General features: G+C 41.0%; 1 protein-coding gene across 5 annotated transcripts in view; it reads left to right on the forward strand.

The window, feature by feature from the left end:
- Positions 1 to 15,910, forward strand: part of MSRB3 (methionine sulfoxide reductase B3) — a 95,120-nt gene that overhangs the window by 18,875 nt on the left and 60,335 nt on the right. Inside the window, exons 1-2 of one of the 5 annotated variants that reach the window (XM_020786048.3) lie at positions 1,441 to 2,234; positions 4,297 to 4,423. The exons of 1 other annotated variant lie outside the window; for it this stretch is intronic. In XM_020786048.3, coding sequence (XP_020641707.1) covers positions 4,348 to 4,423 — 76 coding nt within the window. In that variant the 5' untranslated portion in view covers positions 1,441 to 2,234; positions 4,297 to 4,347. Of the gene's footprint in view, positions 1 to 1,440; positions 2,235 to 4,296; positions 5,041 to 15,910 lie in introns of those variants that run through there. 3 more of the 5 variants (XM_020786047.3, XM_020786046.3, XM_020786050.3) reach the window with 3 other exon arrangements.

The following is a 15,910-nucleotide window of genomic DNA, read 5'->3' on the forward strand; positions in this document are numbered from 1 at the left end:
CTGTTTCATTTATGACTTCTAGGTCAAATTTTCCAATTTGATTCTGCTTTTTTCTTACTTTAGCATTCAAGTCACTTATGATTATAATCATACATATAGTAACCAGGAATACCATAATCTGAATGGTCTTAATGTTGCATCCTCACTCTTGAGAATCTTTTCTAATTCCTTCATGGCTGCCCTTGGAAGTGTCAATCTTCTTTTGATTTCTTGATTGCAGTCTCCATTTCAGTTAAGGTATAGAAAATATTAGCCATTTCAAGTTTTTCTTTGCTTTTATTAAAGTTATGTAGTTTTTCTGTAGTCCTTACTTTTGTCTTCTTAATGTATTCAGCTGTATTCCTCTTTTGCACTTTCTTCATTATTTAACATCTGTATGTTAAAGATGTGTAAATTAGCATTGGTATTAGTGGAGGATATTTTCTGGCCGAAGAGTCTCATTTCCTGGTTGAAAAATTTTGGGGGACTCCATTTCAGCAGGGACCCAAATACCAAAAGTTGTATCGGATCAATGGAATTGTACTCCCCCTTCCCTCTTTCCCCTTTCCCTTCTCTCCCCTCCCTGCCGCACCTACACATCCCAACCAGGCCACATAAACTGTTTCAGTAAGAAGGTACAAAAAGCCATTGAGACCACTGCCTAGCCCCTGATCAGATTAACATTGTAAGCCCAATGAGCTGAATTCACTTACAGGCATCTCTGCAGACCTTTGCAATAAACATATGAAGTAAATTTATCTTCTGGCCTGGCTGGAGGCACTCGTCCAGCTTCGTTCAGTATATTCCATGGCTAAGCAAGGACTTAAGTTTGGATCTCCCTGGTCTTGACATTCCACCAGTGTCAGCCCTACCATCCTCCCTGCATCTTACATATGCACCCTTCTTCCTTCCACAGTTGCGTCCTTCTTGTAGGTTTAGTGCCATTATCCTACCGGTAGATCTACTGAGAGTAGCTAGCACTCTTTCCTGCCAACAGCAGTACTTTCTGTCACTCATTGGTGGCAGAAGAGTTGGCTCAGACAGGTGTTTTTCTCTCTATTATGGACTGGACAAACCTGTCACTTTTGTTTTCTTTCACATTCATTTTCTAAAACCTCGAGTTCTTTCTATCACATTTATGAAGAACTTGGACAGTTTTGTAAAGATAATGATGTGGCTTCTCTGTTATCATCCTTTTTGTCATCCTCTCCATCACCCTTTTTACCTTCTTTATTGCCATCTGTTTTAATTTACCCTATTTGGCTTGTATTAATTTATTTATTTTTATCGTGTTTTAATATTGTTGTTTATACTGTTATTAGCCGCCCAGAGTGGCCTGGTTTCTAGATGGTACGGGGTAAAAATTCAATAAATAAATAAATAAATAAATCTGCAGACCGAAAGAGTGAGAACTTTTTTCTCCTAAAACAACTTGGGAATGTTTAATTGAATTAAATGGAGTTTTGTTTTTTTAAAGAGGGCATGGATGTGATGTAAGAAGCATATGCGCTCTTGTCTTCTTCAGATGTTTGGGTCCTCCCCCCCCCCCGGTTTCCTGAATGATAGTGAATCAAAAATTAAGGCTGGACTTCTGAAATGATGCAGGGCTCCCAGATTTTCAGGACAGGTTTACATTTACTATTACAAATAAGAGATGTCTTTATTTACCACTCTGAATTTATTTTCTGTGGAACTTATATTTTCTGTGGAGCTTACATTGGGAAAGTTATCTTTTGGACGACTACTCCCATTGGCCGTGATGGCTGGGGATTCTGGGATTTGTAGAGTCCTGTTCATAAGTTTTCTAGTGTCTGGTTTCCCAAGGTGAACCAGCAAACGCCTTTGTTTGTTGGGATCAAGGTTTTAATTTTTCCCGACAGAAGCAAACCTTTTTTTTTCTTACTCCTTGCACTTCTTTCCCTGCTAACCACTAGATGGCGATCTGCTACTTCGGCAAGGGAGAGAATTGCATTAACCATAAATCACTTATGTAAAAGCATGCTAGAGGCCTCTGTTCCTAGGGCAGCTAGCTTTTAAATGGTAGAATACATCTTTGTTCTTTGCCTGACCTGAAGAGTGACATCACTGCCTTTCTTCCTGTTGCACTGTAGCTGCTTGACTCACAGGCTTTGACACAAGCCAGATGGCTGCGATTGGTAGGCGCACAGGCTGCCTGGTACTACAGTTGATGAGACAGAATAGGAAGACGTTTTATGATCAGCTGCGAGAGCACAATAAGACTGCAGCTTTGCTAGGTAATTACATTTTCACTGCACACTTTTATTCCTCATGGTGAAAGTTGCTTCGGGAAAAAAAATTACATTTTATATGTGTGTTTGGAATCTACAGATCTTTGATCATTTATTAGTCAGTAGTCTGCAGCTGAGGAATGCTGGGAGTTTTTTTAACAACAACAACAAAAAAAGAAAAAAGAAAAGGAAACAAAAAAGGAGTTCTGCAGTCACTCGTGAAAATGACATGTTTATTTATGTTTAATGGTTCTCCCAGGCTGTTCAGCATGGCACTTGCCTTCTCCATCTCCACCTCCCACCCCCACTTTTGTCTTCGTTTAGTAACACACAAAAACTGCCATTCTGTAGTTCTAAAGTCAGAATTCAGGCATGTTAACACAACCACTTTTTGGTTCAATGTACTAGAGAATATATATATAGAGAGAGAGAGAATATGTGTGTGTGTGTGTGTGTGTGTGTGTGTGTGTGTGTGTGTGTATACACACATACACATACGTACACACACACACACACACACACTTCATGGTGTAGAAAAAAGCACAACAGGGCCTTTGTTGTTGGGATGTATGCGGAATGGAACAGCTTGGAAAAGTTACTATTTGGCCTACAAAAACATTTTAGTTGGCATGGCCAACAGCAATACTGGCTAGGGGATTTTGGAAGTTGTAGTCCAAAAATATTTTTTTCCAACCTCTGGAATAAAAGGGATCATTTTCTTTCTTTCTTTCCCCTCCCCGTGCCTTTACGTTGCATAATTAGCACAGACACTCAGTTTAAACACAAATAGTTGGACCCAAAGGCTGCAAGAACAGAAATCTGTGAAACAGATATTTTCCATCCCTGTTTCCTCCTGTGACCCTCAAAAACCTCTCCAGAACATTGAGGGGGAGCTTTTCTGAACACTGTGTTATAAAACAGGGAGCCTGCATTAGGAGGGGAATCTGTGGGAAATGGTGCAGAGGTACTTGACACAACGGGGACTCTATTCATACATTCTGCTTGCATAACAGAACCAATTCTCTATTTTTCAAAAGTTAAAAAATGGCAAAAAAATTCCCTATTATCTGGTAAGCAGCGGTTCTTTCTGCATGTAGACATATAACTCTTCAGTCCCAGAATCACACTGTGATCCTGTATAGTTAAATGACATGTCAGAGAACTGGGAAGAAGAATATAAATTGTACTTTTCAAAGAAGGAATTTTCAAGGTTCTTTTATGAACATTTGTGCCTCCTTCCTATTGCTTCCTGCATTCTATTTAAGTGTATAATTAACAGTGTGCAAAACTGATCTCAGGATGCAGAATGAATTAATCTCATATGAAATATTATATTACATTTCGTATGTGATTTATTGGAAATGCCCTGGTAAGCATATAAAAATGAGTGGGAATGGGAAAAGAAGAGACACTCTTGCGTATATTTATCTTGCTGTACTTTGCCTGTTAAATGTGTTTGATGGATTCTAAACTTACCTGGTTGCATTCCAGTGTCATGTCAATGACTGTTTATTATATGGGGCAGCGTTTCACCCACATAAAAGTTATGTTCCTCTCATACAATATTTCTTCATTGCATTTATCACTCTTCCTCATAAGAGCTCAGTGTACTGTATTTATGTATTTATTATGTATGCCACTTCCTTATTTTGGGAGGGAGATAACCAGCAGTTTTAAGGTATCTGAAACAGTCACACAGCCTAATTACATTTTTACCATAATGAGTGTAATAAGTGAAAAGAACAAGACCCTTGTTTACTTCCTGTGTTTTTCATGTGATCAGTTATCTTTAATTGCTCTTATTTCACTGTTTTGTATTTAGGAAGATACTTCACTGCCTGATGTTGTCAATGTTTGCTCACTACGATAAGTTATGTTGTGCTAATCTAATCAAATATAAGGCCAAATGGCAGGAAATGAGAAGAACTTGCTTGCAAATGTGTATTTGGATTACTAGTCTTATATCTTCCTTTCAGTAAAAAAAAAAATCAAAACCATCAGTTTTGCTTAATATATCTAACATTTTTGGTGTTTTAATTTTGTTTTCATCTTTTTTTTCCTTACTCAGCTCTTGCCCCTGTTCTTTGCCTCTGGTTGTGTTGGTGAGGATATTACAGTGATGTCTGCATTCAACCTCCTGCATTTGGTGACAAAGAGCCAGCCAGTGGCCCTGCGAGCCTGTGGGCTTCCCTCAGGTTGAATGGGTGCTACTTGTTGTGGTCATGTATATGGAGGTCTCCCTTTTTAGTAGAGTGGGTGTCTCTGCTACAGTAAATAATATGACGTGGTTTGGTAAAATTTTAATTTTCTAAGGTGTTGGGAGATGAAGCCTTTCTTTGAAGGTATACCATGTCTTTGTTTTGCTCTTATTTTTAATTTTAATTTTTATTAATTAATTAATTTATTTATTTTTGGAAACATGCTTGACTTCTTGGGCTGTCACATCAGTTGCAGCTCCACAAACTGAAAAACAAAAAAGAAGTTATATCTCAACAAATATCAATACAGTTATACCAGTGAATTGAGCTGCAAAACACTTTAAAATGTGTTACAGTGGAAAAACACAATAGTTCAATTTATTGTATTAAGTATAAAAGCTCTGTAGTTTGTAATGCAGGCCATTCCTTTTTTTTTAACTCTATAGGATGAAAATGTCAAATTGCAGTCTAAGGGAAATTGAATGTCCATACAATCAATATGCCTGAAATGGCAAACCTTCTCACCTAAAACACCTTCCCTGGTTTCTCATAACACTAGGCTTGCCCAAGGCCACACAGGCTGGCTGTACTTGCAGGAGGCACAGTGGAAATGGGTAAGCAAAAAGATGGCTGTAAGAGTCACTAAGGACTGGGAAGAGAGCAGAAAATGGTTTACAAAATCCTAGCCTCTGTTTCCCCCTGTTTTTTAGGCACAATTATGGCTTGTGAATGTATAATTTTTAGCTGGGAGATAAATAACATACCTTACTTTTTGCAGTCTTGAAAGAGCACAGAAACTCAGGTATGGTTGCAGCTTCGTTGTTCAGATTTGTATATCAGGATTTTCCACCAGCTTAAAGATAAGGTAAAGGTAAAGGTTCCCCTTGACAATTTTTGTCCAGTTGTGTTCGACTCTAGGGGCGGTGCTCATCCCCATTTCCAAGCCATAGAGCCAGCGTTTTGTCCGAAGATAATCTTCCGTGGTCACATGGCCAGTGCGACTTAGACACGGAACGCTGTTACCTTCCCACCGAGATGGTCCCTATTGATCTACTTGCATTTGCATGCTTTCGAACCGCTAGGTTGGCGGGAGCTGGGACAAGCGACGGGCGCTCACTCCGTCGTGTGGATTCAATCTTACGACTGCTTGGTCTTCTGACCCTGCAACACAGGCTTCTGCAGTTTAGCCCGCAGCGCCACCACGTCCCTGCAGCAGCTTAAAGATATCCACATACTATTTGAGAAACATTTTCTCAAATATTTTACTTATCCCAAACCGATATTGCTGCCTATTCCCCTTCTTTGGGCTTCTAGTCATCTGGGATAAGAACATTATTCTTTGTACAGGTAGTATTTGCCATTACTTATAAGTGCAGGCAAATGTTTCTATGAAGTAGATCCATATTTCACTGTAACGATAAGGAAAATTAACTTGTTTAGAAATGATGTTTCAAAGTTCATCTCAGCTAAAAAGATAATTTCACCAAATTTCCAGTAGATGGCACTAATTATGTATTTGAATACACTAAACTGAAATTCTGCCTTGGGAAGGAAAAGTTCAGCTTAGTAGTTATAAAATCATTTGTCCATCCTGTAAACAGTTTTAATAGAACATTCTATATAACATTTGTGTTCTACTTCTGAAATAATACCCAAAATATTTATCAGTTTATGATAGTCTTAAGTCCTAACTTTTCTTGCAATCTTTGGGTAAAAAATAATTGTTTTGTCATTGTATAATGTGGAATGGGAAAAATCAAATTTTCTTAAATGTGATTTTCTCTTTTTAAAGAATTACCTATTGTAGACTGTATTTATGCAAAACCTTCATTTATGCAGAACATTAACAATATTTTCTGTAGCAGAGCACCACTTTTATATAGGGGCAGAACTTAACGTTGCTTTGCTGTGAGTTTGCATTGTATGAGCTCACTCGTTACTGCAAATTGTAATCCTGTCCCCCATTAACACTCCTGTTGCTTGCATCACTTTTTGCATGCAGTAGAAAGCTTTTTTCCCCCTTCCTGCTCTTAATGGCCTAGAAAAGTAGAATTATTTGTAACTTTATATAGCTTTAATTATATTTATTTTGAAGGCATTCTGAAGGAAATGGATGCTTCTTAATACCAAATTTCTTGATTTCCAAATAAAATTTTATTTATGTTACTAAGAAAAGTTTAATTTATGTTACTGTGTGGTGTTCAGGTTACTTTTATTGCTGTTCATAAGTAAATTGTCTTAAATTTACAGTAGAAAACATACTATATCTATATTGAAGATATTGGGCATATCATGTTGGTTGCTTTTTAATATATTTAATATTGTGTTTTGATAACTGACTTTAATGAATAGTAACGAGGCACTAATATTATGGAGGTCAGTTGTCTCTTACATTCAGAATGTGGAGTGTTCTTGTGCATGATTTCATAACAAATGTAAATAAGGTGGTCCAACCTTTGGGAACCATGGTACGGCTCTTGTTCATGACAGCTAAAGGTAACCATTATAGTGGGTTGCAGCAGTTCTTGTGGCCTTCCAGATATTTTGGACTTCAACTTATGGAGGCTTCAGTCAGCATGGTCACTTATAGGCATCCTAAAAATTTTGGTTTAAAATACCTGGTGGGCCAAAAGTTTTCAATATTTATTTCTTTCCCATGACAATTCAATCACTGTTGTGAACATCATAATGTTATCCTTCGTGTCCTCTGTGAATACACACTAATGGGTTAATCTGCGCTCGAGCAGAGCATCTTCAGAAACTTCCATAGCTTTAAGCACTTGGTGCTGGGACCTCCCCTACACTTGTCTATATAACTCCGTCCCCAACATCTGGCCCTCGGTTCTTTTTTCGACCGCTGCTGTAGTAGCAGCTCTGTTCGGAACTTCGCAAGTAAAAACAAATTCTATTTCTTATCTTTCCTTTTTTAAATCTCCCTTGTTCTTTTTTCTAAATAACAAATTGTTTCTTCTGCCTGGGGGAAGAGCACCAGCTGGCATTAGTTGTTCTTTGTGAAGGCTTTACAAAGCCTTTACAAAACTGGCTTTAGGGCCTCAGGGCTTTTTCTCTTAAAGACATAAGGTCTCTTTTACCTTCTTAGCAAGGTTACCCCCAGGCTCAAGAGCAACAGCTTTCTACCTGTTTGCAGTCTTCCTCTTTCTATCAAAAAGAAAAGGACAGCATCTGAGCTTTACCCTTGGAGGAAGAAAGGGCTGCCTACAGCTCCGGCCACCATCCCCACTTGTCAGTGATTCTCCTGACATGGGATAAAAGCCTCTGTGTGAAGTTGGTGTAGAACAGCCCTCTTGCATCAAGGGGCTTGTTCATACAGCTGTCAAGTCTGCAGTAAGATGAGCACCTATTGTAGCCCCAGGGTTACCCTTGGAAGAAGAAAGGGCTTCCTGCAGTGCCAGTTGCCTTCCCTGCCTGTAAGTGATTCTCCTGACATGGGGTAAAGCCTCTGTGTGAGGTTGGTGCGGAACAGCCCCCCTCTGTGGGCTCATTCATACAGCTACTAATTCCGGAGAAAGCTGTGCGCCAAGGCTGTAGATGTTCCGGCAACATATGGTAAGCCTTGGTTTTGCCTTTGGGGATAGAATGGGCCCCCTTCAGCTCCCGATACCAGCCCTACCTGTAACCTTGGGGCTACTATAGGTGCCCATCTTACTACAGACTTGACAGCTGTATGAACATGCCTGACTGGGGTGACACCTTTGGGCGGTTTGGAATAAAACAGCCCTCATTTATGAATGGGCTTGTTCACACAGCTGCTATTTCCAAAATCAGCTAAGTGCCAAAGCTAGAGCTTTTGGGCAATATTTGGCAGCCCTAGCTTTGCCTTTAAAAAAAGGGGGGGCTGCAGCTCCCATTGCTAGCCCTGATAGTCAGTGACATTCCTGTTTGGGGTAGCCCTTCTTTGGTGGCTCATGGTTTGGCACAAAACAGCCCTCTTTTTCAAGGGGCTCATTCACACTGTAGCCTGTGGCGCCATTTCAGCCGCCGACACCTGCATAGGCTCATAAGGAAAGGACTCATAGGAGTCAACCCTAAAACCATGCTACTGTCAGGTAGACCCAAGTAATTTTCCTCAGTAGGGTCCTATCATGCCGACAAGTTCATGCAGGACCAGTCCTTTCTATCTGGTACAGGAGCTATGAGCCTTTTCCGCCACCTTTTCTGCCACCACTGCTGCCCACTCCACCTGGCACTGTTCTCAGCCACAGGCTAAGAAATGCTTTGCGCCTCCATCTATGCCTCAGAAATGTAGTGATCCCTCAAACTCGGCTCTGGCACCAAAGTGTCCACGGATTTGACCTAACCCGCTGTTAACCCTTTCAGCCTTCTGTGTCCTGGCAACTGTATTGAGACTGAGTTTGGTCAGGCTCATACTAAGAAAGACTGCTCCCCTAATCGTCAGAAGGACTTACCTTATTTATCTGAGACTCACAAGAGTCAGAAGGGGTGAAAGACTTCCAACGAATCTTCCTACTCCCATATCAGTTGCCGCAGTTAGTCACCCTCCTTTACCGTTAACAAATAAGGAGTTCTTTGGTCAGCGTTTTTATTTTCTGGCCGCCTTGTAGCCAACTACTCTGCTATGGGTGCTTATCATCACCACTTATTCAATTTGACATTGCCAATTCTGCGGGTAACTCCTGTGCACCTTTACCGTTAAAGCCTTCCATGTCACTAGGAGGCAATGGGGCGGGCGCGTCATGAGCGCATTGCTGCTCGAAATGCCTTAAACCAGCATCCAAACAACTGACGGGTTGCAGACCTGTGGTTTGTTGGTGTGCGGCTTTTAGTCAGAAAACTGATGTTATTCTTGATAACCTCCCCAAGCTCCCAAAGGCGGCATGGTCATTTGCGGTATAATAACCGCAAGTACCTCCTACCAGCCTAGGGCATAACAGACATGTCAAAGACCTCAACCCGAAAGTTACCAGCTGCCACCCCTAGACACGTGGGCAGGCAGTGCCGTGACCAGCAGATCTGCAGGCAGGACCGCAAAAGCGAGTGGTCGCTTTACTGCACCTGACTTCTCTGTCATTGACCAGTCAGGCTGTCTGGCCCCTTGTCTTTCTGATTGGTGTTCCTTCATATTTAATACAGTACTTGGGTGCTCTCTATCATAGCTACCGGCTATGCTATTGAATTCAATATACCCCACTGTCATAGGCCACGTTATGGCCACACACACACACACCCCAAAAAGGATGGAAGCCTCTGGCCCATCCTTGATTTTGAAGGCTTGGATTCTTTTATTACTCTACGTAGATTCCGTATGGCTTTCTTGGACTCTGTTATTCACATGTTACGTCCAGAGAGTTGGTTGGATGCTTGTTTTCATGATGGCATTTGCTCAGGCCATCAACGTTTTCTCAGGCTTTCAGCAGGGGGAATTACTGTTTACCCATAGCTGGATAACTGGCTCCTGGCCACTGAATCCAAGTCACAAGCTCGTAGACACACGTCCCTGACACTGTCCCTTTGTCAGCGTTGGGACTGAAGGTCAACATAGAGAAGTCGACTTTGCAAGCTACACAGTGTGTAGATTGTTTTAATGAGACTTGGGATGCTTTCTTGAAGCAGGGTTTTCTTCCTTGACGACAAGTCTGTGAAACTGCTTGATTTCTCATGCTCCTTTTTTTTTCTTCAGGCGCTTGCTTCCCTGTCCTACAGGTCCAGCGACTCCTGGGGCTGATGGCATCTACCACAGCCATGGGACTGCATGCTCAACTGAGGATGTGGTCCCTTCAAGCCTGATTTCTCTCACTTTTTCAGATATCTTGCGACCACCCATCCACGTTGCTCCAGGTGACTCCGGAATTCGCTGCATAACTGGACTGGTAGGGATCTCCCCCAACCTACGCATAGGGAGACCCTTTGGTCTCTTGACCTGGTTGGTTCAGTCAGTGGTGGGTGCCAGCCGCCAGGCAGGTGGGCTTGTCTGCGCCACCAGATTGCCCTTGGTCGCTGGTAGCCAGCCTTCATGTCGTTGTGCTGGAGCTCCTGGCAAACACCAGGGCCTTTTGGGCCTCTGAGCCCCTACTCCGGGGTCAGGTGGTTCAGGTCGCATCAGACAATACCATGGCAGCTTATTATATATACAAGCAAGGCGGCGCTCATTCATTCCGCTTTCTTGTTCTCACCATCAACCTTTCAGAATGGTGTTATGCTTGCCACATTTGTCCAGTGCCTGTACATTTGGCAGGCGGAAACGATTCTGTGGCAGTCCATCTCAGACTATGGTTCTGCTCTCATGAGCAGGCTTTCGACCATGCCACCTTTCATTGCCTCTGTCATCGATGGGGGACTCCAGACATACTTTTGCATCCTGATTAAACAAGAAGTGTGCCATGTTCGGCTCCTGAGCTGGCATCAGCCGCAGCTCCCTAGGGGACACCTTCCTGACTAATTGGTCACGGGGCCTCCTTTACAAGTTTCCACCTTTCCTGCTTCTTCAAAGGACTCTTGTTCAAGTCCAACATGAGTTGCAAACGTCATGCTTGGTCGCCTCACTAGCCATGGTTCTCAATAATGCTCCCATGAGCTGCAGAATACATCAGGCTGCAGCTGGTCCCTCACCTATTATCTTGGGATAAGGGTCAGATGTTTCATCCGGGCCTCATGTCCCTCTGCCTGTCGGCTTGGAGTCTTCCCCGGCAGTAACAGACATGCTCAATCATGCTCGCAAACCTTCTACCACCTTCACCTACTCCTTTAATGGGTAGGTGTTCTGTCACTTTGCATCAAGATGACATTTGCCTACTAGGCCAATGTCTCTGGACACATTCCTTCAGTTTCCCCTTCACCTGTTTCACCTGGGACTGGTGAAACCAAGCTATTTCTCCGATGCATGGAGAACATGCGCCCTGCCTATAGACCACTAACACCTCAGTGGTCTCTGCAATTACTTATTTGGCAATTTATAAGGCCTTCCTTCGAGTCCTTGGCGTCAGCATCACTCTGCTTGCTAGCCCTCAAGACTGCCTTTCTCCTGACAATATCCTTAGCTTCCAGGGCTGGAGACTGGCTACACTAAGAGAAGATCCTCTTTTCTGCAAAGTAACCTTATGGCCAGACCTTACCTTCTTCCCTAAGATATTTTCTGCCTTCCATTTGAACCAGCCAGCTGTCCTTCCTGCCTTCTATCCCACTCCATCTTCTCTGCGTGAGACAGCGCTGCACGCTCTAGATGGGAAGCGTGCTCTGTCATATGATGTGCATCATATGATCACTTTTTGTGCCTCACAGTGTCTCCTTGTCACATTTGCTGGCTCCTCCTTTGGAGCACTGGCTTCCTCTCAGACCCTCTAGATGGATAATCCAGGCCATCCGTCTTGCCTATAACTTGGCAAAGACTCCTCTTCCAAAATCACTGAGAGCTCACTCTGCTAGAGGTGTAGCATCCTCAACAGCCTTTCTCCGTGGAGTGGACATTGCGGATGTCTGCCACGCTGCCATATGTGCCACTCCGTCTACCTTCATCTTGCACTACCGCCTGGATGTCTGGCCCAAGGCTTAGACTGCGTAGGTCAAGCTTTTCTGGCTTCTGCACTTTCGTGACGTCTCTCCTGGCTAGTCAGCTTGCCAGTCACCCATTAGTGTGTATTCACAGAGATCACGAAGGAGAAAAGAGATTACTTACCTGTAACTCTGGTTCTTTGAGTGGTCCTCTGTGAATTCACACATCCAGCTCTCCTCCCCGCTGTCCATCACGTGTGCCATGGCATGTTGGGCAGCGGCAGTCGGTTCTTTGGAACTGAGGGCCAGGTGCCGGGGGTAGATTTATATAGCCAGGTGTACGGGAGGTCCCGGCACCAAGTGCTTAAAGCTGTGGAAGTTTTCGAGGAAGCTCTGCTTGAGCGCAGATTAACCCATTTGTGTGAATTCACAGAGGACCACTCAAAGAACCAGTGTTACAGGTAAGTAACCTCTTTTTATCTGACCTTGTTGGACTGGCTGGATGAATACCTTCATGCAGAGTGAAATAGGGGCCTTGCTGCTATATCAAGATATGAACCATTGCTTTTAATGGACATGAATAATCTCATTTAGTGTTGGTTATACATTACTTTTATGCTACATACACAAAAAACAGGGATGAATTGGGGACTCAGCTGTGTATTAGGCTAACCCTGTATTCTCTGCAAGTGTCAATCTGCAAAGGATTCATGGATTACATATTCAGTGCCTTTCTCAATGCTAGCCGCCTAGAGTGGTCACATTTGACCAGATAGGCGGGGTATAAATGAAATAAATAAATAAATAGGTTGTCATCCTCTGCAGACTTCAGAACTATTCTTTATTAGATTTCCTGAGGTCTTCCAACTGGAGCCAGATGCAAGTGGTGTCTCAGGACATAGAGAACTAATGAAACTCGTGAGATATCTATACATAGGGATAACCTGCATATCCAAAGTCTACATTGAGTTTCTACAGATCAAGGACACTAAAAGTCTAATTTTGACTTTAAGATTGTAGTTGATATGGGTGTTGAAAACCTTCATTGACTAACTGCAAATCAGTCAGAGATCTACCAGTGGATCTCAGTTGCTACTTTAGCCTATCACTCTATTAAACAAGTTAGTCAAAAGCCTAGTTTAACAGGTGTTTGGATTTGAGCTTTGTCTCATTGATTTCAATTGTGAAAGGAATTTTAAAAAATCAGTTTTCAAGCCTTAATTACCAAAAATATTCTGAGTGTGTATGTATCCAAATGGCAACAACTCAGATGTCCCAGAAAAAGTATCCTTATATAGAAGAATGAATAGATTCAAACATCACTCTCAACTGGAAAAATTATACTCTCTCTTCCAAGAGATAATTATGGTATTATGCTAAAGAATGCTATATTAGTGTTATACTAAAGAGCAATTCATGTCATAGTTCAGGCGTTAATGAATTCATGTTTCACAGATAATTTGAAAACCCTAGCTAGAAATTTCAAGATCCTGCATCGCATAGCCTTCATATGTTTCAGTCTTCAAAGCCGAGTGGCTGAAATCTAAAAATGTCTATGTGAAGTGCATGGTGAAATGATTCAATTGCTACTCCAGGCTTTCCTTCTTGTAGAAAGTTTCTGAGTGGGTTATGCACTTCTAGCCCCAGGAACATAAATTTTTGTATCTGCAGTAGTCTGACTTTTATTGTATACTTCTTTCCTTAATTACCTCAAGGTGGCAGACCATAGTGGAGAATTGAAATTAATCCAGGCAAAATAGAAATAATGACAATTGACAAGCTTTGCAACACAGGGAAAACTGGCACTCCCATTATTGGTTGTATGGCTTGATTGCCTAGAGGTTTTCCTGCGTTCTTCATGGACCCCAGGTAACCAAAATGCAGTGGATGGTCATTTAGTTGGTAAGAGAACTGCAGCTTTCTCCTGATATTAAAGACCTAACAACCATTATGATTTAATAATCTTGACATGATAATGCACTTGAATGCTGCCATAAGTAGTGGTGGAAAAATGTAACCCTTTCTGATGAGAAGTTGGTCCTTTGCTATTTTTCAGACTTCATGAGAATAAAAGACCTAACTGTCCTGGTCCCAAAATGTCAAGAGACCACTTGAATCTAAGTATTCTATTATGACACTTAGATCTGGCCAGTTCAAATTGAGCTTGCCAGCTATACCAGGTCCAGACAATATATGGTACACAAATGTTCTCAGCTACAAAGTTCAGTTGCCCAGGAAATTTAGTTGTGACCAAGAGATCTAAAAATAAGAAAATAAAACAAGAATACAGCAATAAAATTGCATAAAATGTATAGGACAAAGCTTTAAAGCTTGTTTAAAATTACAATGTTGCCCTATTCTGCAGTGGATACACAAATTCATAGATTAGATATCTTTTTCAGCATAACCTTTCAGAAACAGTGGCCAGAATCCTCTTGTGTAGCTATACAAATGGCATAACTTCTGGAGTCAAATTGCCCAAGTTAAGAAATCACTGGAGACATTGGCAATTGGATGCTGAGTCACTATGCAGCTAATAATGTCTGTGGTGATTTCTCAGCTTGTTACAGTTTGCTTCCAAAAGTTACACCATTTCTGCTATGCCAGCATAATTAAGTAAGAAGATTTGGGCTAATAATGTGGTTTTAAGTGAGAGATAAATTTTACCTATATAAATTCTATCTATGTAGATGTCTTAAATATGCTTTTAAAATTGCTCTTCTGTGGCATCTTTGCTTTGAGATGACATGGGATGTCTTCTGGATTTTGGAAGTTTGTACCTTACACATTACTGTCTGAGCCCCTGAAGGGGAGCAAGCCCAGTGAAATAAAATAAAATATATAGCCATTTCCTAGCTATAAGTTTATAGTGGAGACAGCAATAATTTAAATTCTGAAATTGAGTGTTTATGTAATAAGTCAGCATTTGGTTTTTAACAATTGTCCTCACGCAGTTTCATATAGAATTGAATGTGTGAGTCCTTTAATAAGTGCACAAAATTGGAATGTAATAAATGCAAACACATTTCAGATATTTGATATAATGGCTATCTACAGATCATAAGTTCAGTCACACACAATAAAGTGTTCCATAACAAAAAAAAGTACATGAATTGAAAACAAATACATTGGCTTGTTATTTTAATGAAACTATACTAAACCAAACTTGAAACATACACAGTCTTGCTAAAAATATGCCAGAAAGTTACACAATAACACTAAAAAAAAATCAAATATATTTCAGTCGGCATCTGCCTCAATGGAATATAAAATTAAAACCCATAACAACTAAATCAAAAGTCAAAATAACAACAGTGAATACTAGACCTTTAGGATGCATAAAAGAAGTAGCTGAAGATTAATTGACCAAGGATATTATCAACTGCCAAATCACTATTCCAAAGTTTGAAAAATTATGCTTGTCCTCCAGTGTGCATTTTGAAGCTAATGAAATTCCCTCTGAGTTTAAACTATTAAATAAGAAGCCTGAATAACTGATGTTAGTAAACTTGGCTTTTGTCATGCTCATTTAATTCCTCCTGTGAGGGTAATCTTAAGTAAAACATACAACACATTTCCATTTCCTATTAGAGACCATATACTTTGTACCATTTTTAGAATGCTGCTTTACTAACATTGTAGAAATAAATACTTGTCCAGCGTATTTTCAGCATTCTGGCCACTAACAAAAACCCTTATCAGAGTTGGTGAATTTCTCCTCTTAAACAGCAGTTCCTAGTAAGAACACAGATTATTTACTTATTTATTCATTACATTTATATTCTGCCCATTTAGTGTTGAAGCGCTATTCTGGGCGGCTAACAATGGTAAAAACATAACAACCCAATCCTAACCACAAGAACATGAATAAAGAGAACCAGAAAACATTGTAATTGAATCCCTGTTTCTTACTCCCAGTAACCCTTAAATAGGTGGCCCAAAAAGGTGTAGTTCCATCATAAGTCACATGATAGTAATTTAACACAAAATTGAAAATGGAGCCTGTGATAGCCAGTT

Source organism: Pogona vitticeps, chromosome 5 (genome assembly GCF_051106095.1).
Source record: "Pogona vitticeps strain Pit_001003342236 chromosome 5, PviZW2.1, whole genome shotgun sequence".
NCBI lineage: Eukaryota > Metazoa > Chordata > Lepidosauria > Squamata > Agamidae > Pogona > Pogona vitticeps.